The sequence below is a fragment of the Onychostruthus taczanowskii genome, unplaced genomic scaffold, assembly GCF_017590055.1.
Source record: "Onychostruthus taczanowskii isolate IOZ18803 unplaced genomic scaffold, ASM1759005v1 scaffold152, whole genome shotgun sequence".
NCBI lineage: Eukaryota > Metazoa > Chordata > Aves > Passeriformes > Passeridae > Onychostruthus > Onychostruthus taczanowskii.
Genome location: NW_024498708.1, coordinates 634,121 through 662,095, shown reverse-complemented (window position 1 = coordinate 662,095; position 27,975 = coordinate 634,121). Strand labels below are relative to the sequence as shown.

The following is a 27,975-nucleotide window of genomic DNA, read 5'->3' as shown; positions in this document are numbered from 1 at the left end:
CCCCACAGTGGGGACGTCGGCTCCCGCTGCGGCCTCTCGCTGCCGGCTCAGACAGCCGTGGATTGCTTGATGCTGTGGAAGCTGACACGGGTCGGGGAGGTGGGGATGGACATGGCCCTCGCCACGCGGGCACGGATGGAGTGCTTGTCCTGCCACCGGTGCCACCGCTTCCGTACGGCCGATCGCACCTGGGCCAGATCAAAGAGGGACATTTGGTCATCATACAGAGGCTGTTCAGAGGCACCAGCCATCTTTCTCCTCAGTCCTCCAGCCAAAAATGGATTAATGAGATGTGATTTGCTAACAAAACAGGTTCATGCAGGGTAAACTTTCCTGAGTCAGCAAAGATGTGGGAGCATTTGGAGGAGGCAGAGGAAAGAGCTGCCCAAATATCTGGCCCCAGGATTCGCTTCTATCTCAGGTCCTTTGCTTTCTGCTGTTTGTGTTTTGGGTCAGAGCCTGGGAGATATCCTCATCCATGTGCAATCCACAAGTGTATGGGGCTCATCCTGGGGAAGGATTTCCCTGGGATGGGGAGGACCCTGGGCGCTGCTGCACCAAATCACACATTGGCACCATGAGAGCATCTGGTCTTGGAGGTGGATTTTCCTCCTCCAGAGGAGGAGACAGACAGCAGCCTTTCTTGTCTGGGCAAAATCTGGGGCTGTAGATGTACCTGGGGCTGGAGGTGAAGCATCAACTCCGATCACCAAAGAGCTTTAGATGGGGAATTAGGGACCAGCACCATCCAAGCCCTGTGCAGCAGCAGAGCCTCGTGCTGAACTTGTCTGCTTGCAAGGAAGGGTGTAGAACCCCCCCAAAAAAACCCCAGCCCATTGCGCTCACCTCACTGTTCAGGAAGCAGTAGAAGACAGAGACGAAGAAGCCCTGGAAGGAGACAAGCAACAGAGTCACAGCAAACAGGTATCCCTGAGCCAGGGGCTTTGGAACAGCTCAGGGGTTTGGGGATATCTGGTTTCAGAAGGGGGCAGAAGCAGGATGAGGCATCAGCCAGGATGGGCTCCTCCACATCCCTTGGTGAGAGGACTGGGATGGAAGCCAGTGTGGAGGACCATTACCTGGAAAGACTCCAGAAAGGAGTTGAAGTAGATGAAGACTATCCTGGAGATCTCATCCTCCCCGGGGTTGACAAAGAACAGCATGTAGGTGATCCCCAGCAAGGGCAGCAGCACCAGTGTAGCCTTGACTGCTTTCCTAGGGAGAAAACAGGGACCTGAGCTGCTGCAGTGCAGCCCTGGGCACAAGGACTCTGCTCATCCTACTCCCAGCAGCAGCATGGCTTGGACTGGTCTGCTGGGACCTGAAAACCAGTGACTACGGGAGGATGGAGCCAAGTTGGGCTGTTTTCCAGTGCAGTTCCCAAGGGATGAGGCTGGTTTGAGCACTGGGCCCTTGCTCTGCTTCTCCACCCAGAAAAGGGCCATGGAGAGCAGAGGCCTGACCTTGAGCTGGCATAGAGTGATTGCTTGGCTGATCTACAGCTCAATTAAAAAGGAATTAAGGAGAGTATAATAATTCACACCCTTCAACACAAGTTTGTGAAAACCTTATCTCAGGTAATTAATTTGATATTTTGAAGAGATTACAAGTACAGTTTGTGAAAAGTCAGTGCTGCTACAGAGAGTGTGGGAAGGATTTGGGCTTGGAACCTCATTCCTTTGGATCAGGGGACAAGAATAATGCCAAGTCGTCACTTTTTGCTTAAAAACCCTGTTAATGGACATATTCCAACAGTAGATGGTCATCCCTGGAGGGTCTGAGCTGGGCGGGGAGGGAGTCTGGGACCAGTTTTGCATCTCTGATTTAGAGGAGAGAACAGTCCCTGACACAAATGAGCTGATGACATGGAGAAGCTGAAGGGAACCAAGGTTAGGAGCTGGAAAACTACAGTAGAGCATATTCACTGGTGTAGCTTTCCCAATAATAGAACCAGAATTTTTCCTTTCTCAGCTGAAAAAGCCACGCTCCACCTCAAAACAGCTTCTCTTGACCTGGCACACAGTGGGATTCCCCAATTCCTGCCCACAAAATGATCCAGACAGAGGCAATGATGAAGCCCAAAGTGTCTTCTATTCCAGGTACTCTGGGGAGCAACTCTGACCATGCACCTCTTACTGCAAAATATTCCCCAACAGGCAAGGAGGGGTTAAATCTTCCTGCCTTGTGCTGTGGGAGTGCTATCTTCTTCTTTACAAGAAGGTGTTGGGGTGGCATCGATTCATCAGCTTCCTCAGCTTTTACTTTTCTGTCAAGCAGTGATTTAATTCTCACCTCCATGCCAGGATTTGCAGCTCCCAGCCTGGAGAGCTCATCAGGTCCCACCAGAACAGGCTTTTGCAAAGAGACTCAAATCCCAAGAGTTCACTTCAAAGGCAGAAACAGCCATCCACACTCTACATCACAAGGCTCTCCCTGGCTAGATTTAATGACCATGCACCTCCAAAGAGCATTTGAGATGCTCTTAGGTGTCTCTCCATGCTCCCATCCCCTTGCTACCTGGCTAATGGGGCTGTTCCCATCCCCAGTAATCATGAGAGAGCCCAGTTCCTAGGCTGGCTTCTGGAAGGGTCACTCATGCTCTTACCTGTACTGGATTGTCTCTGATGTGGTTGAAGCTCGGAGCTTAGTCATGAGGATTCGGACAATGTTGAACAGAAAGATGAAGTTGATCTGGGAGGAACAGGGTCACTGGTTAGTGTCTGCTCCCTCAGTATTTCCTCCCATTTCCTCTGAAATGGGGGAGGGAAGGGGGAGCCAAGGGAAATGGGAATATTTCTTCTTGAACCTGATCTACTTCCTTCCATGCACCATGAGAGGATGTCTTCCTTTTTAAAAAACACTTGAATAATACGATTTAGGAGTTTGGTCAGGAGATCAGGGCAGCAGGGCATGCCAGGAGATTGCCAAGGAAGGACAAGTGCAAGAGAAATGGCTGAAGGTGAAAAAGCAGAGGGAGAGGAAGAATCTAAGGTAGAGTGGCTGCCATCACATCCAGGGCCTGCCTGGTCACTCTCTTGGCTGCTGAATCGCTAACGAGGGAAGGGGAAGGAGTCTTTGGAGCTGAGCACAATTGACAGGAATTAGTAGCGGCCTGGCTGCCTAATGGGCTAAGAAATGGGAAACAGGATCAATTATTCCATCATGCCAGTGATTTTTACTCCCTTGAGTTTTCTCACCATTGTGCAAGGAGGAAGGAATAGTTTTGGGACTTTGTGCATGGCTTTCCCTCTGCAAACAGAGGATTGTGACCTGCCACCTCTGCTCTTCTTTGTCCACTCCCAAAAGACAAAGCCCCATCCATGTGACCCTTGGATCAAGCACAGCTACTCAGCTGGGGACCAGGAACAGAGAAATGGAACCAGGATCAGGTAATGGAGTCAAGGATCCCAGGCTTCTGCAAATGCTTGGCAAAGCATCCACCCACACCCCAACAGTGCCATGGCAGGGATGGAGGGGCCTTCTGATGCATGTTGGAGTCTGCTGATGGGACACCCCTGTCAGAGTGAGGTTTTCAGGCTCCTCCTGCAGCCCACCCCAAACCCAAAATTGCTCAAGGAGCAGTTTGGGTGAGGGGCAGTGCTGCTGTGGGGCAGCAGAAGAGCCCCAGCAGAGTGAAGCTAAAGGAGGGGGCAATACCCTGTACAGAAGCAGCTGTGACCCACCTGCACACAGAAGGACTCTATTTAGCACACAAAAGGTCACTTTGCTCTTACCAGAAGCACCAGGATCATGGGGCCTTGGTAAATGTAGTCAGTATAAACACCTGCTCGCTTCCCAAACCAGCACCTGCAAGGCAAGGACAAGCCTGACATGGGAGTGACCTGGATAGACTCTTGTCCTTGCACAGTCTCTGTAAGTCACTGTCTTTGTGGTGAAAGCACTAAAACTCAAACTGCTGCAGCCATTGTGAAATAGCTTCCCTGGGAACTCAGTGAAAGGAGGTGTGTGTGGGCATATGGATGTGGGAGCTGGTTATTACAGGACAAGCAGGGACACCCTCCTCACAAAGGAGGTGACTGTCCCCACGCTGTTCTGCATGGGGACAGCCTCACCTCGCACCCTGGGGGCAGTTTTGGGCACAACAATGTAAGAAAGATCTGAAGCCATTAGAGAGCATTCAAAGGAGGGACATGAAGATGGGGAGAACTCTGGAGGAGCCACATCAGCAGCAACTGAGGACACTTGGAATGTTCAGCTGGGGAAGAGGTGACTGAGTTTAGACTTCATCAAGGGCTGCAGCTCCTCCTCGGGGGCAGCCCCCATCTCTGCTCCCTGTGACAGGGGCAGGACCCAAGGAAATGGCCTGAGGTTGTGTCACAGGGGAATTTGGGATGGATATCAGGAAAAGTTCTTCCCCCAGAGGGTTCTTGGGCACTGAACAGGCTCCCCAGGAAATGGTTACAGCCCCGAGGCTGCCAGAGCTCCAGGAGCTTCTGGGCAATGCTCTCAGGGATGCACAGGGTGGGATTGTTGGGGTGTCTCTGCAGAGCCAGGACTCAAACTCGATGTTCCTTGTGGGTTCCTTCCAGCTCAGGATATTCCACGATTCTCCATAACCTCACACACAGCTCTGGGCCAGCTCTGTCCTCAGCAAACCCTGCAGGAGTTCACTCAGGTGTATCCCTGTCCTGGGAGCACCTTGTCAGGGTTGTTCAGTAGGTGTCTGTGTGAGTAGCACAGGACTTCTGCAGTCAGCAGGGAAAACTACCTCTGGAAAACAGAACAAGCTGCCATTCATCTCAACGGGCTCCTTTCAACTTCCCACTCTGGGATAAACTCTCAGGTAGCTGTTAAGTCTTTCATCAGCAGGTGTTTGTGAAAATGGCTCAGGTGGGGGTAATTTAGATCTCTCCTGGTTAAATCCCAGCTCCCTTTAGCAAACCTATTGTAGGAAATCTGGTATAATATATTTTCCCCCTTAAAAATCACATTTGCCTTTTGAGGAGAAACCAGGAGGGGCAGGGCTTGTGCTGCAGAGATGTGAAAGATGGGATAAAAGAAAGAATTGAAGAACATTATCCTTTTTTTCCTCCCTGACAGAATTCCTGGCACAACTGATCCCTGAGGATTTGGGATAGAAAGAACAGAGGATAAGAGCAATCAGGCTCACTTCTCATTGTCGTAGTAGAGCTTCCCAATGGCCCAGGCAACGATGATGGGAAAGGGGATACCTGCAGGGGAACACACAGGTGAGTCTCAGAGGTGCAAGGTCACCACAAAACCACACCGTAACAGGGGTTTTCTCACACGCAAACCACCACACACAAACCACCGAGTGAGATGAGGTGTCCATGCAAATCCCATCCTACTGCTTCTGCCTGGCACAACTGATCCCTGAGGATTTGGGATAGAAAGAACAGAGGATAAGAGCAATCAGGCTCACTTCTCATTGTCGTAGTAGAGCTTCCCAATGGCCCAGGCAACGATGATGGGAAAGGGGATACCTGCAGGGGAACACACAGGTGAGTCTCAGAGGTGCAAGGTCACCACAAAACCACACCGTAACAGGGGTTTTCTCACACGCAAACCACCACACACAAACCACCCAGTGAGGTGTCCATGCAAATCCCATCCTCCTGCTTCTGGCACCCTTTTTGCAGCTTTGTGTGCAAGAACTGGAGCAGAGGCTGGAGGGGCATCACCCATCACTGAACCCTGGGCAGTGCAGGGTGAGGGGAGGCCTGGCACTCACACCAGCCGATGCAGATGAACATCCACTTGCGGAGCTTGTCCGTGGAGTACGTGAGCACAATGGCCGTGTGCAGGTAGCAACCCTCGCCGAACATCCAGAAAAAGTTGGTGACATGGAAGTAATTGTAGGCAGCAGTGACCAAGCGGCACCAAACCTGTCAGGAGATGTGGAGCCTGTTGAGCTCTGTGTCACAGTGGTGCAATCAATGCATGGAGCAGCACAGACCCCAGCAGAGCAATCAAACCCGTGCTTCTCATACATATGGGGTGCCTGCCAGCCACCAGCCAGCCCTATTTGTTCTCTGAAGTTGCTTTTGTAGCCACATGTTAGTGACTTCAAACTAAAAGAGAGTAGGCTTAGGGAAGAAATTCTTCCCTGGTAAGGTGGTGAGGCCCTGGAACAGGTTACCCAGAGAAGCTGTGGCTGCTCCATCCCTGAAAGTGTCCAAGGCCAGGTTGGATGGGGCTTGGAGCAACCTGGGATAGTGAAGGTGTCCCATAGCAGGGGGGTTGGAACTAAGTGATCCTTAAGGTACCTTCAGACCCAAACCACTTTGTGTTTCTGTGATCTCCAGGGCCTCACACCCCCCAGCTGCTCAGGACTGGGCTCAGCCTGGAAGAGCTGCACCTACCACATTGCTCTCGTGCACCTCTGGGTTCATGGTGAGCTGCACCACAAACCACGTGGCATTGCGTAGGATGAAGGCTGTGATCAGGTTCCAGTGGATGATGTTTCTCAGGCACCGGATGCTCCTGGAGAGGGGTGGAACAAGGCAGCATCAGAGCAGGGGGACTGAGGACAGTGCTGTTTGTGGAGCTGAGTGTCTCTGTTGGGACCTCAAGGGTGACCTGCTGGGACCAAGCCCTGGGTGAGGTGGGCAGGAAGAAGACCAGGAGGTGGAAGGCACCAAGGAGGACCCTCTGCCTCCGTAACTAGATGCTTTAAAAAAGCAGCAAAAGAAAAACAACCCTGAGATAGGCAGGATCCCTCCAGCCTGGAGGGCAATGGCAGAGTAGATGGCAAAGCACAGGAGCTGGGTCCATCCCTGCCTGAGATGGCCTTGCAGGAACAGGGCAGCAGGTTTGTCACTCACCGCAGGCGCATGAAGAGGACAAAGGCCACGAGGAGAGCCCCCAGCGAAACACAGTGGCCCAGGTAGTTGATGATGACAGCGATGTGGTAGTGCAGCTTGCTCTTCTTCTGGGAGTGGGGGAGATGGGCAGAGGGTCAACAGAAGCCCTGGTACTAGCACAAACCCACCTCCTCCACCACATCACCTTGGCAGCTGCACCTCAAATTCTGGGCCCTTTTTCAGGAAGCAATTGGAGCTCACCCTGGGACAGGATAGTGGGAATGGAAGGAGATGGGGCTCATGTGGGAAGGAGAGGCACCAGCCTGATTTCACATCTCACTTGTACCAGAGCAGCTCAATGCTGTGACATCCCAACCCCTCCTCTGGGGAAACCCTGCTGGAACTCAGTTGAGCTCACTGGAATCTTATCTCCGTTCATCCCCCATTGCCCTGGGGGCAACTGACAGGCTAGGATGAATTTGGGCACAGGAAAGTGTGAGTGATAATTGAATTAATTGATCACTCCTGCTGTTAGGCACTCATCCAATGGGTAAATAAGCAATTAAGTGAGTGAAAAAACCATTCCTGGCAAGAGATATCAGCATGTTAAATACCAGAGTTGATATCAACTGCAAATGAATAACTCATATCTCTTCTCCTCTGCTTCAAGTGGGGGCTTGACCTACTCAGGGGCTTGATCCCCATTTTTGTATCTCTTTCAGCTTCCTAAATATCTCCTTTATTTCATTGCTAGCAGGGAAGGATGGGGTTTTCACTGATGGTCAGGAGGGAGCTGCAGGAAAGTGACAGGGTGATTTGTACCCAGAGACCCTGGGGACCTCATCCTGCCAATCCTCTTGGATTTTTAATGGGGATGGAAACAGGCATGGCTTTATTTCTGATGGGGAATAAAAATGCAAATCAAGAAGGGGTCATAATTGCCATGTGCAACATTATCACTGGAATGCTGCTGCATGCTCAGCCCTCAGCTCCCATGGGCCATTCCTGGCCTGGATGCCTTTCAAAACTCCATCATCTGTCTCTCACCCTCCTGCCAAGAGCCCAGGGACTTCCAAGCTCCTACCTCTTCACTGAGGATCTCCTGGCACTGGGAGTAGTTGACACGTGCTGCCCAGCTCCCGTTTGCAAGGCATTCCCTGTACCCATTATCTGAAAGAGAGGATGCCCATTCAAGGGTTAACAGAGCATGGGGATAGGCACAGCCATGTGACCTGACTGTCACTAATGCAGGGCATTGGCATCAGGCCAGGCCTGGCATCTTCTGCTTTGAAGGCAGCTCAGCTACTGCCTTGGTCACAACTGCAGAACCAAAATCCTTGGAATATTTCAGACCCGCTCAATGGCTTTGGGTCTGCACCAGCTCTGCCTTGGCACTGGGGGACCCCAACACCTCCTCACCACACACAGGGATGCAGCGGAAGCAGTGCCAGTTCTTATCTTCTTCTCTTTCACTCTGCTCTTTGCTGGGGTGATCACGTGCCAGCCCAGGCTCTCTGCTGCGATGGCAGCACGAAGTTTCACTTCTCTCCCTGCATTAGGAGCTTTTTTGCCTCCCAGCAAGGACAGTAGGTGTCAAGGCTGACTGGGAACGAATGGCCCAGGCACCCCAGAGAGTCTGTCATTGGTGTCAGCAGTGGGGCAATGCCAGCACTGGGGTGAGACCAAGCTAGCATTAACAGGAGGCTGTGAGCCTCATCAGGGTGATGGGGTGGGAAGGGCTCAGAGACAGGCTCAAGTTGTGATGAATGCAGAGAGGCTCCTACAGCGGCACAGGAGGCACCACAAAGCAGAAGCTGTGTGTCTGTGCCATCCTCCATGGCTGCAAGAATGTGCAGGATGGAAAAATCTATGTTTTTTGTGAGAAGCAAGGTATTTCTTTCATCAAAAGTAGCACTTGGGTGCTCAGAAACTCAGCCTTATGCTAGGAACATCTTTGGGCACTTTTCATATCACTATATCCTCTACTCCCAGGACGTCCCTGGCAGTGACAGTGCAACCACCTGCACCAGGAGGGGAGGACGTTCAAAGTCCCCCAGTCTTTGCTCAGCTGGAAGCTTCAGGCCCTGTACCACCTCCAAGGGCAGGGCAGGATTACTTCTCTGCCTGTGTCCCCAAGATGGGGACATCAGCCCTCTCCTCCTCCCAGGACCTGCTTATAAAGCTGCTTCTCTGAAACGACCCTCCCTGAAATCTGGCCTTTGGCACTGTTTTCTTTATGGCTGATGAGCTTTGTGCCCAGAGGTGCAGTGTCACTTGTGTCCAGAACCCTCGCCCGCCGTGTCCCAGCAGTGCTGCCCCTCTTACTGGTGGTGTTGTACCGCACGCCATAGAAGTACTCGGGGCAGGGCCGGGCCACCAGCTGTCCCACCGCGCTCCGGGGCCAGCACGTGCCGATCAGGTCCACTGAGGCGTTGCACTGGGGACCTGCAAGGAAAAGTGCACGGGGTTAGCACAGGTTTGTGGGCCACCATGGGCCACTTCCAGGCTGTTGAAAGGTGAGGATGTAAAGAATAAAACCCCAAAGATGAACTCTTGATTAAGGTGTTAGTTTATTATTGAATATCAAGTTTTGATAAGCTCTTAACTAAAATGTTAGTTTGCTATTGAATGTTAAATGTTGAAATTCTAAACTTACCTTTTGTTGTCATTGTTAAGTGTTAATATCCCTTGATAAGTTAAGACGTGTTTTGCAGATCCTGTATTTGTATTCCTTTCTGGAATGGAATGGCCCTTTCTGTCGGGGACCACTTCCACTGCTCCCAAAAGAACTTGCACACGAACCACATGCCAATGAGGGGTCTTTGGTGCAATTCAGACTCCCACAACAACAAACCAGCATATAACAAAAAAGTAAAAACTGTAATTCTAGCCCAGCAGAACCGCAGAAAATCATACGCCATCAACTAGAGCTGGGTTCCGTCCTGTCACCATAATTTTACTGCACTCAGTCTAAATGACACCTCTAGACCATCAGCCAGCAAGCGCCTTCCTGGGGACTCCCGTGAGGACGGAAGCCCCTGCTCTGGCAGGAGACAGAGCTGTGCGCCTCCTCCTCAGCATCATCCAGTGTTATGAATAAAAATATACCTATTTTTATTTAAGGTTACAGAGAAAAAAAAAACGGTGGGACCAGTTGCTGTTAAATTAGCTTAATTGTAAAGAGTTCTTTAATTGCCCGTTAATGGTTGGTGATTTAGCCATTGTCCTCCCAATGCTTGCCCCGGAGCTACACCTGGACACGCAGCCCAGGAGAATAGGAGTGGCCTGGGACCATGTATGCAAATGAGAAATGCACCGCGCTAAAGTTTTCCTAGAAAACCCCTAAAAACAACGAGCCAACACAGAATTAGGGGACCCTAGGTGATGTCTAAGGATGGGCGTGAAGTCCAGTGCCTGCTTGGATCCTTTTTGCTTCACACCCTGACCTCAAGAGATGTTCCATAAGGAGGGGACCCGAAGTGTTGGACTGAAAAACAGGAATCTGCCAATCTCCCGTGAGGACGCAGTCCCCAGCTCTGCCTGCAGACCAGCGGACAGAGCTGCATCACCCTCCTCCTCCGTGCCACTCTTGGGGACAGCGGCGGCGTGGGCGCGACCCGTCGATTTCTCCCCACCTGAGCTGAATCTCTTTAATAAAGGCATTGAAAAGGAGAAAGATCTCCTGCCCTATTTATGTCATCCAGCAGGAGCAGCGGCAGTGTGCGACCCCTGGGGCTCGCACCCAGAGCTGTCTTTAACAAAGGCCTTTTCACAGGAGCTGGTCTGCTGGCCCGTTTCTTACAAGGATTTGCCTCGAGAGCTGGCCTGCTGCATCAGCTGATGGGTCACCCCAAGCTCAGCCCCCAGAAAACCCTCATGGCAGACACCAAATGGGGCCCGAGCAAGGCTTGCAAGGGCTGGTTGAATCATCATGGCCATGACTTGTAGCAGTGGGAATGGACACAGACACGCCTTATTTTAAAAATCGGCTCCTTTTTATACCTTTAATTTCAACCTGCCACTGAAACCAAACCGAGGCCTAACAGAATTTAACAGAAAGAGCGCACCCATTGGCTGGTTCAGCTGCCATGCTGCTGTCCACGCATCCTACCATCCAATCAGCTTCCTGCTCATACACTGTCCACGCATCCTACCATCCAATCAGCTTCCTGCTCATACACTGTCCACGCATTCCTCCAGCCAATCACAACCTCACTTCCAGCTGTCACTCAGCTGACTCGCTCCTCACTCATAACTGCCTCTCTCCCCTCCCGGCGGTTCCGCCGTGGGGCCTGCATCGGTGCCTTTCCCACAGGGCCTTCTGGTGAGCACAAGCCTTAACTACTTTAATAACTGTGACCTCATATCCTACAATAACTGTTACTCTGGTCCTGTCTAAAACTACTGGCTAAGCCAGTAAACTACTGAGCTACTGTCTAAGCTCAGTTCTGGCACAAACCTAGTTTTAGACCTGGCTTCCAAGTCCCCTGGCTCTGGTTTCCCAGCCCTGCTCCTTCCTTCAGCCATGATGCTGGCATCCAGCCCCACAATAGGCAGTAAGCCAGACTTGCTCTTCCTCAGTGGTGAGTCCATTCTGGTTCTAAGTCTCTCCAGACACCTCCTGGCTGCAAAATGTCCTTCCCAGCCATTCCCGTTGGTCTCTTGCAGTCTTTCCCGAGTAAAAAACTCCAAAGCTGCTGCTATTTTAGATTTCAAGGATTTGTGTGTTTTTCCCAGCTACACAAGTGTGCTAACGTAGGCATTAGGTAGGCCAGATTGCAGACTTTTTAATGTATAATTTGTGTATATTTAGAACAACATGTACCGTAGCTAAATATGTCCCTGCTTCATCTCACAGCGAGGTCGGAAGCACAATGGCTACAATATCTATATACTACAACCTAAGATAAGCAGGAAATGGGTGAGCAGGAGATGCTGGAAGAGGTACAGTTCAGTCCAAAACACTCCTGGGTACCAGAGATGTTTGTGCTGCTGGTACAGAGACAGAAATTGCCATTTCCTAATACAAAACACCCCAGTTCACAGCTCCTTGGGTGCAAGTGCCTTTCCCAAAAATTCCTATGGATGGAGCTGGCTGAAGAATGACCGAAGGAAAAAAAGCAAAATACTGTTGATGATGATGAAGAAGAAGGTTTTTATAGAGGAATATCTGTTTTCATTGATTATCTGAAAAATTGGCTCCTTGTTATTTTGTGTTGTTCTCAGAAAAAAATTTCAGGGCTTTTGGTGTCTTCATATATCTTAGGAAGGCAAAACAGCTTCCAAGCATGTGAGCTGGGGAAGCATCAGAGCATGGTGAGTGTTACCTTCTGCCTCCCATAGCTTGTAGGGAGAAATTAATTTTAACAATGACCTTTGTTTTTAGCTTTGCTAATGTGTAGGGTTGCTGTGGCAACCTTCCCTTTATGTTAACTATTTTAAGCCTGTGTTTTGTAGGAAACAAGGTGCCTTTTATCACATGTGTGTCTGTGTCTTTCTGCATCCATTTGAATTTATTGAGCTCCTTTGTTGTTTAGACCCAAATTTGACAGAGAAATAGAGGGTCACAATTAAAAATGTTGTGATAACATTCATCCTTGTAAGGAAAAACAACCAGTAATTACTTGAACTAAGGACAAAGTTAAATTGCAAGTGCTCTTCCTGTTAGCCACTGAGGTGAGAAGCTGCGTGAATGTCTGGAACAGGAAAAACTTCACTTGGAACAATGCAGCACAGGAAAATGGGGCTTGCACAGTACTAATGGCCATGGGAGCTCATGCAGCTATCACAACCCCTCATGGGGACTGGTAGGGCTGGGCACAAACTCCATTTTCTTTGCATAGTCTTTTGCCTCAGTTTCCCTCCTGCATTTCAGGGTCTGTTCTGGGGGACAGGCAGAGATTGCTCAGGGAGGACAAACAGGAAGAGTGAGTAATTAAAAGTCAGCAGGGCCAGAGAGCAACAATGATGATACTCTCCACCAGTAAAACAAACCCACAGCAATGCCATTAATAACCAACCCAAGAGAGACTCATGGAAATGATGTAGCCAGACAGAGGTACATCATTCTGTGATACGTCTGCTTGAGGCTGGATTTCATATCTCCACCCTTCTCCAAGGCACTTGGTGGGATGCTGCTTGGCACTCCCATTAGAGCATGACAGGATCCCACCAGACACCAAACCCAGTGGGTCCCACCAGTCCCACCACAGGGATGGTGCACCAGCATCACCCTCCGCGTCCCATGGGTCAGGGTGGTGCTGTGGGGTGACATTGGGGTCTGGGGCTGCAGTCAGATGAGGAGATGCTCAGCCAGAATGTCAGATGCTCCTGAACCTCTCCCTGTGCTTCACCCCTGTGCTGCCACCGGCAGCATTTGAGATCTGTCCCACCAGGTTTTCATCCAGTGGGTGGCTGTAATATTTTTCCCAGGCTCACACTGAGAAAGGCTTGATGAAGAAAAGCAGCAGAAAGCAGATGCTGCTCTTTCTGCTCTCTCCAGCATACAGAAAAGAGAGAAAAAACCTCTCCTGATGGGGAAGTGATAATAAAACAGTGAAGACAAAGAGTGCCACGAGGGCTGCAACATCCCTTTTGCCCAGCACAGCTTCCTGCTCCAGCTCTTGGAGTGGCACCTGGCTCCCAGCATTGAGCACTGTTTAGCATGGAAATGATATGTATCAGTACTGAATGCTTCCCTGCCTGCTCGATGGCCCATCCGTGTTTGCAGGGGAACTATTCTCCAGGTTCTGCACACGAGTGCTCCGGCTTCTCAGCTCCATTGGCAGCACAGGTTTGGTCTTTGCAGATTTACAGCACGAAAGGTCATTGAATTTCCTACCTGCACTCAATTCCCCTAATTTGGCTTCTTCCCCCACAGAAACATGGTGTTTGGAGGGGGAAGGAGCAGGTCCTACTTTGAGGCAGGGAATGAGGCACAGGGGAAGTTGCTCCAATCCCTTCTCACCCATTGCCTTTGCATTGTGCTGCTCTGAAGCAATATAAAGCTTCTTCTGAAGAAAAAAGTGTCTGTCCAGGGACTTACACTGAGACAACTATATCACAATAACTATATCAGGATAACTGTAGCAATATCCCATCTGTTTCAAGAAAACATCCTTCTCCAGACTGCTCCCACCACTCTCAGAGACCTTCAAGATGGCTCTGAGCTAAAGCCACGGAACCGTGTGGCACCTGGTAGGGTAAAGCTCTCCACTACCAGCTAATCTGCCAAAAGATTTTGACCAAATGGAGGATGGAGCATATTTATGCAGGTCCAGCAGTACCAGACGTGTGGCCACAGTGCTCTTGAGCTGGTTTCAAGAGGTCTGAAGTATTATCATACCATCAAGCCATTGCTGGGATGCTCTGAAGAGGAGTAAAGCAAAACACATAACTGTGCTGGTAAACACATCCTGCTTTACACTGGGCAGAACTGTGCACCAACTCAACATCCCAGTTTGCTGCTATGCACAGACACTCTGAGGGGTGAAAGGGTGAAACCTCTGTCCCCTTCTACAATGCAAAAGGCAGGAAAGATTATGGAAATCTGAACTACAGGCTCATTCCCGTGGCTGGGAATGATGGGGTTATTTATCTAAGGTGTCTCAAGAGTCTAAGAGGTGAAAGTTGTTAACTCATATAACCTGTCCTGAGCTCTTCTTCAACCACAGTTATCTCTATCCAGCCCTGATATCCTCTGCGACTGCATTGCCGCTGCTGCCTGCAGCCTCTGGCTCCCTGAGAGTGTCCCCAGTGTCTCTGCTGCAATATTTGCATTTGGCAATCAGGGCTTCATCTCAACATCTAATCAAAATACAACTCTCTGTGATGTCTGATGCATCAACTGCGAAATTGCACAAAAATCTCTTTGTCCCTCCCAGGCAGCTCCACCAGAGTGGTGAAGAAGAAAGACCCATTTCACACCTTATTGCCCCAAAACAGGGGCCTTTGGGGGATGCTTTTACTTCCAGGTGCTGAAGTGCCAGGGAGGGGTGGCTGGGTCGAGCTGCAGGGTCACTCAGATGTTAAATGCTTGAGTAGCGCTTTGAGGCATTGAAGGAAATGGCACTGGGGTACAATTTATATTAACATGGGGTAGAAATTGGGGTGGTGGAGCTGTTTGACTTCACTGTGAGCAGGGGTCGGTGCTCAGGATGGCTGGGAGCAGCTGTGTCTGCCTCAAAGTAGATCCTTGCTTAAACTCTACCTCCAGCACTGCTTTCGGTGGCACTGGGGGCTTCTATTTACCTTTGTAAGACTCCAGTTCTTAAAAAATCCCCAGCAATCCTCCCAAGCATTCAAGTTCCATGATCCTCAATGTAAAATAATTACCCAGGCTAATTAAGCATTATGATAGCTATGGGCCGTTGTAATGAATTTTTGACTTGTTGCTATTCACCGTCACTGACTATCCCCTCGTGTCTTTGCTGCTGCTCTGGAGAAGAATAAATAAAAGGCACCAAACCTAGCTTGTGCTGTTGGTATCTGATGCATCTGTCACTTATGATGATCCATGTACAGATTTACAGCATATATATGTGTGTGTATATATATATGTATATAATGTATATAGAGCAGTGGGTTGTGTTTGGGGCTTATCTTGTTCTCCTGACATGAACCACAGAGTGTTTGGAGTTGTTTTATAACTAATTGTGGCAGGAGGTTCTTTATTCCCTGGGTTTGGCTGGGATCTGGTGGTGGGTGAGTGAAACATCAAAATCCTTCCCTGGCAGTTTTCCCAGCAGAGCCTTCTAGTTTGGCTACAACTGAACAGTCTCTGGCAGTGACTTCACTGCACCCAGTCCAAAGTACAGTTTAACTGCTGTAGCTGCTACTGACACTGGGATGTGCCAGGACACAGTTTCCTACTGGAAAACCTCTTCGTCTTCCCTCTTCCACTACAGTAAAATCTATGAATATCAGTGAGTTGCTGTTGACATTCCTGTTTCCCAGATGATGGAGCAGAATGGCCTTTCTGACACTAGTATATATTTAAATCCACTAGGATTTTCCATATAAATGAGAGTTTTGTTTCCCAAAACTACGCAGTACCATGTCTCTCCCTCAAGTCCCTGCCTAGACTCATTGCTGCATCTTTAACCCTTGCTCAGCTCCTTATTAATATTTCTGCCTCGGTGGGAGAGATGCCAATGAGACTGAAAAGAGTCGCTGATGTTAATTTGACCTTTATGAATTTAAATTCCAGACTTGCCCCAGGGGAGTCAGTGAGTGAATGAGAGAGCAGTGGCACGTGGGCTGCTGGAGCAGTGTCAGCGCTTTGGGAACTGAGCTGGAGTGTGTGGAAAGGCTCTTGGTCAAATTGTCACCTGCTATGAAAGGTGTTACCAAACTTATCTGATAGTGCCTGTGAAGGATATGTTCTCATCACTCACTGCTTCTTAGCCTAAGGATTTTGCTGTATCTGGAACAATCAGATTTGCCTTATTTAATGCAAATCTACACTCCCTTTCCCCCTTGAAAAAGCCTTCAGTTAAAACCCCACAGACATTTCTTTTTTTCTGCTTAGCTTTGGTGTAATTTTTCTGTGCTTTAGGTGAACTGGCACTGGCATGAAACATTTCTTTCCTGACAAGGAATTTTCTGTGCTCCCCTCTCTCTCTTGAACACACACTCACACACACACACAGAGGATTGAGGATAAGAATTCATCATGATAACAAGCTTAAAGGAGTGGATCATGCAGCCAGGACCAGAGTGGGATGTGAGCAACTGGGTGGCAACTCCTTGGGCTGATCCAGGCTTGAAAGCTACGAATGGCAAAACTTTGAGAGTGTTCCGAGCTTGCTCTGCTTGAGTGCTTTCTGCTGAGCTCCTTTGGAAAAGCCTCATTATTAATTAGGAAGAGGCTTTCCCATCTTCTCAGATTCTTCCTTTCCCTCCCCAGGGAAACAGTCCTGCAGGTGGAGGAAATGCTTTGCCCTGGTGGATGAAATGACCTTGTCCCTCCCTGATGGACTTTGTAACAGGGCAAGAAGCAGCTGCACACAGACCGTGGGGAGATGAAATTGTCAGCAAGAGAAATCCGTGGTCTGAGTCAGTCCATGGGCTGGGAGCCTTTGGGACAGCACCTATCCATGCCAGACAAGGGATGCTGATCCTCACTGCCTTCCTTTTCATCTGAGACTTTCCTGGCTTGCAGATGTTTGGAGGTGCAGCTGACCTGATTTCCTGAATGCACCATGTTGACCTCAAGTCCAGCCTGATATTCCTTCACTGCTACTGTGATGCTTCACTGCTTTCTGATGGAGTATTCAGCTGTGCCCCTGTGTCCCAGTCTCAGCTAAAATCAGGGGCTCAGTGACAGGAATTTTTGATGGATACCTAGACTATCAAGTTGGAGCATCACAATGGGCCTGAATTCCCAGGGATATCACCCTGCACTGGGGGCTTGAAGGAAGATGGGTAAAACCATGGTGATAAGATGTCAGCACAAGGAGGCCCCCGGCCAGGTAATAATTAGCATAGACTACATGCATGTAAATGAAGGCTAATCAATTATTCTTTATTAAGAAACTCATTGCTTTTTTTATACCCTAGTTTGCTACAGGTGGACCTAATTGGTCCATCACCATTGGCTAGTTAAGAAACCACCCTATGGTAAACAAATCCCCATAACACATTCCACATATTAACAATACCAGGTGCAGCAAGTTAAGATAAGAATTGTTTCTCATCCTTTTCTCTGATCTTCTCACAGCCTTTCCCAGAACGATGTCTGGGAAAGTTGTGTTTCTCTGTGGCCAGAGAGCTGGTGCCACAATAAGAGGGCAGGACAGGAGAGCTCTGTGAGGCTCAGGTGCTCCATGAGAGTTTGCACCACCTGCACCCCCTGAGCCTGGACAGCATTACCCCTGTGTGCCTCCACCCTCCACACCACTGCTGTGGCAGAGACTTTTCCAGCTCAGTGCACATGCCTAGAGAGTGCTGGCACCCTGGTGCCATCACTGTCCAGCTACATATCATCTTTAAAACAGAGATTAAGGGACTGGTGACCCAGGAGAGGAGGAGAGCCCATGGTGGGCCGTGTTTTGGAGGAGGGATGCTGCACACAGGCATGAGGCAGTACCTGTGCATGCACCCAGCAGATCTCCTGACGAGCCATGCGCTGGGGGACTGCTGGGCTCGTGTTGTCAGAATGTGTCATTTCCCAAGGGTTGTGAAGACATTAATAAATTAAGTCTCAGGGCTCTGCTGCAATTCTCATTAGCATCATCCTAACAACTCTTCAAGTTAAATAGCTCAAATCAAAGTTTCCAGTTTAGTAAATATCCCTCCACAGGAATTGCTGTCTCCATCAGGCAGGGCTTAACTGGACCCCAAGGACCAGGACTGGTGCTGAATTCCACTTCCCAAGCAGACATAAGACAATTAGTTTCCCTTCTGCCTCTTGTTCTAAGTCCCCCCCTCCAGCTGGAAATGGCTCTCACATGTGCCAGCCCCATCCAAATGAGTTGCTCAGGAATTGCAGGTTGCATGTGTAGAAATGGACAATTTGCAAATCTGAAGCCTCACATTCTCCCCTCTGCCAGTGAGGTGGACACCGAGGTGCACTAAATCCTGCTTGTAATCATGTGGATAAATCCCCACTGAGCAAAGCCCAATCCTTACAGAAAGCAGTGCTCAGTGCTTGAGGATGGTGGTGATTCCAGGGCAATCAATCAGCAAACCACAGCAGAAATTCTCCCCCCTTTCTGACCTCTCCCTCCAGCTTGGGAGGTTCCAGCAGTGGGCAGAAAAGGCCATGAGCTGGGCATGAGGATTCTCTGGGACCTGCCTGCTGCCCTGGGTCAGGATTTCTCACATCTTAACATGGCCAAGGACAGGCCCTTGCTGAGCAGAATGATGAAGCCTTCAGAGAGCAAAGCACATGAGTGATGACTAAGTTTCTTGTCTGACCAAACATCCAAGCATTGCCATTCCACAGGCAGCTTTTGCTGTCCCCTGGCTTTCTGCCTCCACCTTGTGGGCTTGGGAAGCTTCTTGCAGGGCAAGGTAGCCTGGATTTGGCCAGACTGGATCAACTGGTGCCAGGATAGGATTTGTTAAAAAGGAGCTGTTAATGCTGCTGTTAACGGGTGGTGGGCAGCCATCCCTCAGCTCTGGGTCCCCATGGCCATTCCTCAGTGCTCAGTCCTGTGGCCATCCATTACCCTGACAGAGTTCCTTGGTGCCTGCTCTGATTCTCATTCAGTCACGCAAAATCAACCCTGCAGCATCCCAGAGCTGGGGATGACTTTTCTCCTTGTCCCTGTGAGCTCCACTCCTTCTCACACTTCTCCTCCCCCAAAAGCTGTCACTGAACCAGACCTGTCACTGCTGAGGTGACATCCAAGTCACATCCTGAATATAGGCTAAAAGCCATTTTTGGCACAAGCTCTGACCTGATTGGATCAAACCATGTACAATGTTGAGTAGGAGTGCGCTGTCCATGACCCTGCTGCTCCCGCCCATCAGGGCTGAGCCAGCCCTGGCCATAGCTGTGTCCCCAAAAGCTCTTTGTGACTGGTGGCCTCCCAAAGTGCTCAATGGCACCTGTGTAGGAGTGGTGGGGGACAAAAGCTGGCTGAGCTCAGAGCCATGGTGGCCACACTGCACTGGTGACATGGTCTCCACAAAAAGTCAAAACCTCCAGTCATCATCCCTGGACAGGGGGATGGTAGAGGAGGGTGGACATAGGGGCCAAAGTCCTGGTGTCCCTGGGCATGGCATAGAACAGGCAGCCAGCTCTGATGTCTCTTTGTCCATCTCTGCCTCTGCCCAACAGACATTTATTTTCTTTATTTTCATCTCCTGAAATGTACACCTTCTACCTGCCTCCACTGTCACCCTGTAAGGAGTGTGCAAGGCTGTGATGCAGTGTCCCACCTCCCCAGAAAGGATCCATGCAGCAGCACATGAGCCCAGAGACACCCCTGACACCCTCTTCCAAGCACTGGATCCCCGGGGGTGGCTCAGGTGGGCTGGGGGACACTCACCAGTGTGGTTGGTGACAGGCGGCAGGCTCTCGCAGTACTGCTCCTGGATGGAGGCTGTAACCTGGCTGTCCCAGAGGAGAAATGCCTGGATGGGGAGAGAGCAGACAGGGGTGGGATTATATGTGCAATATGCTGCTTCCCCATCCCCAAATGCCTCCTTGAGCTTGCCCATGTCTGGGTGGGTACCACCCCAAAGCTTGCACAATGGACATGTACCATTGACAGGATGGCTTCCTAGGGAAACTGTGCTTATCTGAGCCGAAGGCTGGGGGACTGCACTCTGTTCCCCACCCAGTGATCTTCTCCTGCCTGGAATACCCCCCTCAGAAAGCCCTTCTGAAGCCCCTGATGAATCATGGAACCTCTGCTATTTATCATTTTAATCAACACTTTTGGGTTTACCATCTTTCAATCCTGAGAGCAGACAGGGGAAACATGATGAGCCTGACACCACGCCTGGATTTTCAATCCCTTACTGAAATCACAGCCTTGTAAGCTGTCAGTGGGAAGAGGTTCATACACATCCTTAAGGAGATCTGATCCACAGACAACCAGCTCTGGCTGAAGTGGTTTTTTTTTTCAGGAGAATTGTCAGCAAACACCAACATTCCCATTGAGTTGGAAAGCACTGATCACGATTTACCCAGCTCTGCTAAAACTCTGCACAAGGAGCTGTTTTGGAAAAATGATTATTGAATTATTGTGCCTTTGCAGGAGTTTGGGGAAACTAAAAGTGAGAAAGGCAATTGCCAGGATGAAAAGATTGCAAAGATGGCAGAGGGATGGTGGTGTTGGTCTCACAGGTCACCATGGTGACAGGTGAGGGAAGGAGGGAACCTGATATTTTGCAGAAAAGGGTGACACAGGCTCATCCCCTCTCCTCCACCAGCACTAATAGTGTATGAGGCTCAACTCCACTTCTTTCACCTTCAGCAACTGACCAAACCCCCTGGAGAAAAGTCACTGATTAAATGACAGAGCTGTGCCCCAAAAGACATCACATACAGATCCCTTGGGAAACAGCCCTGAGCCTGAAGGCAGGAAGGGCTGCACCTCCCCTGCTTGCAGGCAAGCTCCCAGCTCCTTGGGGACAACAACCTTTGCCTTCCCCATCAGCCAGGCTGATTCCTACTGCCTGACCCCCCTTCCTGTGTGCCATTTACCGCCCAAACTGCTCTGAACACAGAGAAGACATTCCTCCTCTTGTCCTTGAGGCATAGAAACACTGTCTGCCCTTGCTGGCATACCCAGCCATCCTCGTGCCTTACCAAGGCATTAACAGGATTTATTCAGATACAGAGACAAGCTCAGCACCCACTTGCTCTTTTCCAAATAACTGTTTACTGCCTTGGGAAGCTGGTTTTGACAGCAAGAGAGATGTTAGGCAGACGTATAAATGGAGCAGAGAATAGCTGCCTTGTTGTGACTGCTCCAGATGGCACAGAGGATCCGGCAGCTCAACCCTGCCCTGGTGCAAGAGCTGCTTGGAGCTCCTGGGTGCTGGTCCTACAGGAGCCCAGCACCTCCTGAGTCTCCTTTCAGAAAGCTGAGACCACCCAAACTCCAGATGGGGAAGAATCAAGGTGTAGGGAGTCTGCTCCCCTCTGTGTTGATGCCCACAGCTGGTGCCCACCACACCTGTTGGCTCTTGGCATTGGCAGATGGGACACAAAAGATGTCTGGGATGGTTTGTCTATCTGAATAGGCTTTCAAGTGTTAATTGGATGTGTTTCTCCTAATCCCAGCCTGCTCCAGCCTGGTAGTGCCCATTCTCCTTCCAGACACAGGGTGAGGTCTTGGCACTGAACAGCACATGGACCAAGCCACAGCCAGAGAGGGGTGTGGATGGAGAAGTCACTGGCTCTTTGCAGGCTTTGTAAATGAGCTGAAACAGCTACAGAAGGAAGAAAGCAAGGAAAAAAAGGATCCCCAAAACACAACTAATACTAAGAGTTTTTTTACCAGGCTCTGCAATGTGGCCAAAGCTCTTGATAGAGGCAGAGTTTTGTCCCACTCCTGTCAGCATTTTGAGGGGAATAAGCAGGGGTGGTGGCAGCTGCAGGGGGATTTGCACCAGTGAAAAAATTCTTATTACTGGTCGCTGTCTTATCTGTTTTGCTCTTTGTGGGTTAGTGCAACCCCTCCCCATGCTTTTACAGAGAGAACAGGTCAAAGCTCTGTCCTTTGAGGAGCTTCTCGTGCCAGAGCATTGCTGCTCTGTAAGATGCCACATGGTGCCCAGCAGGGCCCAGCCTGGCCGGGCTGGAGCCAAGCTCACCTCAAGAGCCCTGACACGGCAGTGGGTCGTGCTTGGGCCAGAGAGGGGCCGTGTTCCTCCGCCCTCCCGACCCTGCCTTCACACAGCTATGGCAGATCCCGCTCTGCAGGCAGGAACACCTCTGTGACCTCTCTCAGCCTGCCAAAATCCTGGAGAGCCTCAGCTGAGCGCTCAGCTGTCCGGGAAGGAAGGCAATCTGCTCCTCTGGAAGCAGCCGCTTTGCACAGTGCTCCCAGTTAGCCAGGGGAGCTGCTCCCACAGAGATAGATGATGGTTCTGCCAGGAGCTGCACGGACCCCATGGGTGCCCGCACTGGCAGCAGCTTCTTCTCCATCAGGAGCCACCATTGTCTCCCCTGCTGTTGCCTCAGCATCTGCCCGGCTCCCTTCCAGGCTCTGTAAAATCCGTGTTTTATACACAGAGATGATTCTGGTTTAGTCTTGGATCTCACAGAGCACCAGCTCCTTCCTTTCATCCCCACATTTTCTGTAGCAGGACCAGCCCCCCCAGTCCTCACTGCACAGCTCAGACACAAAACCCTGACACTGCTCCCATGTTTCCTGCATCCCGCACAGAGCAAACATCTGTGGTGGTTGGTGTCCCACCACCCACCATGCCAGGGCTGTCCCAGAGGGGAAACTGAGGCACTGAAGACCACCTGCCTCAGGTCACTCAAGCTGTGCGGCACCGTATGGGACAGATTTCTGCAATCTGGACCCACCAACCACGTCCTGGTACCGCCAGGGCTGTAAAAAAACCCAGCTGTTCCTGTGCCTGTGACGATGGCAGGTCCCCTGGTCAGGAGATGCAACATCGTGGACTGGGACAGCGTCAGCTCATCAGCACTGGGAGTCTGGCTGCTGCTGTGGGGGTGAGCAACACAATCACACACATATGGTGTCAGTCTCTGTGACCTGCCACTGACCTGGCAGAAAAATTCAATTAATAACAATTAGAAATTAATGTCCCCTTGCGGTGCTTTTGCTCTCTCAAGCAATCCATGGATACTAATTAATACATTCACATCCAACTGCAGTATCCCCCCCTGCACTGTGCTACCCAGAGACAAGCATGTGTCCCCCCCCACCCCCGCTATAATGTTGCCTCAGAAAAAAGGGGATCTGCATGGCAGGAAGGGCTGACAGCTCTGAGCACGAGATAGATGGCTTGTAGCCTAATTAGCAATCTAGGAGGTCCAGTGCCGAGGAGGGGCTGTAATTGGAGAGCGGAGCGATTAGTGGGACTGAAGCCTGGGATGAAGCTGTGGGAGACAGGGGCTTTGTGCAGAGCTAGGGAGGGCAGTGGGAGCAGTGGACAGTGGTGGCCTCTGTGACCTTCCTGGGAGGGGAGACAACACCATCCACTCTGGAGTTGTCCTTGCTGTAGGGACCTCTCTGACCCATCAGTTCTGCTCCCTGCCGTGGCTGGGCTTGCTGCCTACTACAGCACTTGGTGTGGAAGAGGAAAGACCTCCTGGAACACATGGGTAGGGAAGGGCTGAGCAGCTGCTGCCCTGGACCTTTGCTGAGGTTCCCCAGGGCATCAGGCTGGGATGGAGCCTGTTCTTGGCTCTGAGCCTGCAGCAAAAGGTGCCAGACTTTGGGTGTTAAATACAGTGAGTGTTAAAAGAGCTCGATGCCAACTTCAGATGGCAGAGCAGCATCAGTGGAGTGGGGAGGGAGCAGCACGTCCTGCCAGGACTGCAGCTGGAGGCTGGAGGTGGCCTGCAACTGCCTGACTGAAAGAGCTGCCCTCAAATGTGCTTGGAGGTGCCTCCAACCCCTGTGTCTCCTGCCTTCACTGCAGGGGATCTCTTTGCCTTTGTCTTGTCTGGCTTCCAGGCACTGTTTCGTGCAGCTCGGGAGCTTCTTACCTGCTCCACCTTGAGGGCTTTCGCTTGGAACAATTTCCAAATGAAATCTCCAGGCAGCATCTGGTCCATGAAGGACGCTCTTTACACCTCTGTCTTAGACCTGGCAGTAGCCTGCTTTGCCAGCCATGACCTCAGGGTTCCTCCAAGTCCCTTCGCTGCCCTACCAAGCCCCCACTGCTCCTTCATTTCTCTTCCAAAGCCCCATTCCAAGCCCTGCCATCATCGAGACATCAAGGCAAAGCTCAGGCAATGGAACAAGGCTCAAAACAACGCTCGTGTGGGGATTTTCCATGGCTAGTGTTACTCATGGGGAGAGCAGGCAGAGAACATCTCCATCCTCCATCTGGCATTAAAATCTGTGAGTTTATTAATTTATCTATATTAGAGGGCCAGTCCTTGTGGTGTGTAAACAGGAGCTTTGGTGAGAATGTTTATTCTGTTTGGAGTCTCTCTCCAAGTGTGCTGGATGCAGATTCTAACAAAAGAATATCAATCAGGACTAAATGAATGCCCTGTAAAAACTGATTTATGAGCAATTAAAGGTTTTCCTGGATTAAGCTCAGGTCTCCCTTGCTTGCCATAAATAATTCTGGTTTCATTTATCTGTCAAGAGAGACATGAATTTTTGGGGACAGGTGAAAAAATGACTAATGGCATTTGGGTGTTGGAAGCTAAAGGCATAATCAAGCTGCGGAAGGGCACGCAATCCATGCAGCTCCTATGGGATCTGGATTTGCAGGGGCAAAGGCTGCTGAGGAAAATTGGAGTGATGGACACAAGCCTGGGGGGGCTGTTTTTCTAAGGCAATTTTATTGAACTGTTGTGCAGATTGTACATGTGGAACTCCTGTGCATTGACAGATATTTTCAGTTTGGGATTGGACATTTTCCCCTCCAGCTCTGTCCCAAAACCCTCATCTTGACTGCTCCAAACCCCCTCCTTCACCCATCACCTTTTTAGGGTTGAACATGCACAATTCAATTCCCCATAATTTTTTTCTGGTTTATTCACATTCACAGCTCAGGAAAGTTTGGCCACACCAAAGCTGCATCTGCCACTGCTTTTTCCAGGACAGTCCAGATTTCAGGGTGGAAGAGGGACTGTGATCTGCAAAATACCAACACACTTTGCCCTTGGCCATTGGAATGGAGGCGACTGCTCCTAGGAGGGTGACTGTAGATAAAGCAGAGAAGGAGGGTATCTTCATAGCTCAGAATGCAGTTAGGGAAAAAAGGAAAAACAACAGATGGGCCCCCGGGTATGTTATTCCATCTTCAGAAAGAGCCACCCTCTCCTGAGTGACAGCTCTGGGGTGTCGGACAATGGCTCCTGGGCTCTGCTTTGTGAGGGAACTCTGTGATTTGGGGGTTGATTTGTGCTTTCTTTGGGTTCAAAAACTCTTCTCACAGACAAAGCCATGGATGCAGCCTCTCTAAACACTGCAGACTCAATTGCAGCTTGAGCTTGTCACTCACAATGAACTTCTAGGCTAACCCCGTGCAAGATTTTGGGTGAGCAGAGCTGAATTTCAGGGCAGGGTTGAGCTGGTGGTGCAGGATATTCTGATTGTATTCCTATACATCCTATGGTGACAGTGCAGCTATTCTGGGAACAGGCTGTGCCTTTTCCATTCACTTCTTTGCTGGAGATGCGAAACCACAGGGATGATTTCATACACACTGAATCAACTCCAGCTTTTAAGGAAAGTGAGGACTGGAAGAGATCCCCAGGGTCAGCACGTCCTGCGACTGCAGCACTGCATCTTATGCAAGGATTGAGCATGGAAGGGGCGGGGGCTGTTTTTTGGACTTATTGCTGCTGGAGGTGATCAAGTGAGAGGAGAGGGGAAACTATCCCATCCTCATCATCAATCCCCGATTTTTCATGAAATGCTTTTGCAGTTTTATCAGCCCCAGAAATGTAATTGGCTCCTGACAGAGCTGCAGGTGGACTGGTTTATTTTGAATTACTTTTTTAGTTTGTTTTAATGACTTGCAGGGTGCCAGGGAGCACTTGGCAGCAAGTTTGTCTCCTAGTCGGTCTGTCCAACCTCCTGAGCGATGTCTATTCGTAAAGCAACATGGGCAAACCAATGCTAAAGTGGAGGTGCAAGCCAGGTGCATGGGGAACACCTCAACTGTGCCAACCCACTGTCTGCAGGGGAGGTTTGTCCCTGCTGAGCTCTGGGTTGGAGCTGGGCTGCTGCAGGTCTCTGCAATCACAGGCAGGATGCTGCTGTATCCAGGTACACCTGGTTGCAGGGATGCACTCACAGCTGGGGTTTCATTGTCCTTTAGCCCATGCTGTCCCCAGGAGAGGGTTGGGACTGTTCTGGAAAAGCATCTGAGTTTTGAATGCATGTATTTATAAGGAAAAACAGACAGCTTGACTGCAAAGAGGGGGATGGTTGTAGATTGGCTGTTTCTTTTTGAAGCCAGCTGGGAGAGGCTTCTCTTTGTCTGGTCTGGTTTTTGTGACCCCCTCATCCTGGTCCCAGCCCCAGCAAAGGGGTGGTTTTGTCTCAAACTCTGGAAGATTTTTGAGGACTTGTTGCTCCACCTTCACAAGGAGAATATCCTTGGGGAACACCTGGGGATGGCAAGAGAGTCCCCTGAGCCTAAGGAGCTTTGACAGAGAATGGGAGCTGTGTCTCAGCACCTTTGGGCTTCTTTTGGACCACTTTTTGCTCACCAAGGTTATTAGGAGCTGTCATGCTCACATGCTCACATGTCCCCACCAGAACATGACCCTACTGCACTGGGTTTGTGCTGTCTCCACAGACTGGGCAAGAAGGACCTGGGCTGGGGGAGAAGATCCTGCCCTGTCTCACCTTTATTTCTTGCATCAGAGTCAAACAAAACCTGAACCAGGGAATGTAACAGCAAAAGAGCTCCCATAAATCCTATCAATCAGGGTTAGCGGGTTGCCGCAATAAGAGAGAGCAGCTGCTCAGAAGAAGAGTTTTTAGAAGCAGCACCAACTAGGCAGGGGGTATCCTGGTGCACATCAGCTCTTCTCATCATTTAGGTGAGAACTTTCCTGGCCCAGAGATGCAGCTGATGTGGGAGGTGCACAGTGGGGTGAATAGTGGGGTGCACAACCCGCAGGGTATGAGCCATAACGGTGCCAATGGGGAGGGCTATCCCTCCACTTTACCTGATATTTTAACTCTGCCGTCCCAGCTGGGCCACTGAGACACTATTCTGCAGCCAGCCAGGCAGATTTGCTCTTTTTCCCCTCCTTGACACAGAGGTTTTATCAAAAACCTGATCATTTTGTTTAACTGCCACTATAGGCTTGTTTAAGTAAAATTCAGGATTTCACTGGAAACCCCTTCATCTCGTTTGTCCAGGGTTTGGGATTTAAAAAAGCTTTGGGCTGTGAACATTTCCCTCCTTGATGAGCCCTCAAGGAGGAGGAATATTGCTTCTGACAAAGCATTTGCATATTGTGCAGAGCTGCAAAATTAGCAGTGGCTACAGTTCCACAGCGAGCAAATTAGAGAGAAAGTCTTGTGCTTTGCAGGTGCAGGGCAGTAAAGGAGAGGGTTCCTTAGAAAATTAATTATGGGGGCTACAGCTGGGCTCTGCATTTGCAATGTCCACATCCATCACACCCCCAGAGTGGCCACCCGCTCCCAGCAGCCTGGGAAACTGGTGGTGGCTGGTTTCACTGGGAGGTGCAAGCCTGCGAGCTACTGGGAGCCCTGGGCTGAGCTCAGGAGGACCTGGCTGCGATTTCCCCCCCTTTAAATGATCCTTTCACTCACTTCAGCCCCCCTCCCCAATAGTTTTTGAGCATCACGAGCTCTTGCCAAGCCCCAGTGCCTCGACTGGAGGAATTCTCCCTAGACCCTTTTGTGTTGTGGTTTCTCTTTTTACTTTTCCCTTCAAAGAAATTGAAAAGTCACCGAGGAGAACGCGGGCGATACACGGCGCAGGGGTGATGGGGAGGGGGCAGAAGGGCCCTTATGGGAGAAAAGGACTTAAAGCATCTTACCTGCAGGAGGAGGAGGGGGGCAGGACGCAGGCCGGGCACCAT

The 27,975-nt window shown here is 50.3% G+C and overlaps 1 protein-coding gene across 1 annotated transcript; it reads right to left on the bottom strand.

The window, feature by feature from the left end:
• Positions 1 to 47: 47 nt before the first annotated feature.
• CRHR1 (corticotropin releasing hormone receptor 1) lies at positions 48 to 27,975 on the bottom strand. The gene is made up of 13 exons (XM_041399034.1): positions 27,934 to 27,975; positions 19,784 to 19,868; positions 9,111 to 9,230; positions 7,870 to 7,955; positions 6,807 to 6,913; positions 6,345 to 6,465; positions 5,714 to 5,867; positions 5,405 to 5,465; positions 3,735 to 3,807; positions 2,606 to 2,691; positions 1,080 to 1,215; positions 847 to 888; positions 48 to 188 (listed from the first exon to the last, which is right to left on the bottom strand). Exons 1-13 carry the CDS (start codon positions 27,973 to 27,975, stop codon positions 48 to 50), a joined length of 1,254 nt encoding a protein of 417 aa, XP_041254968.1.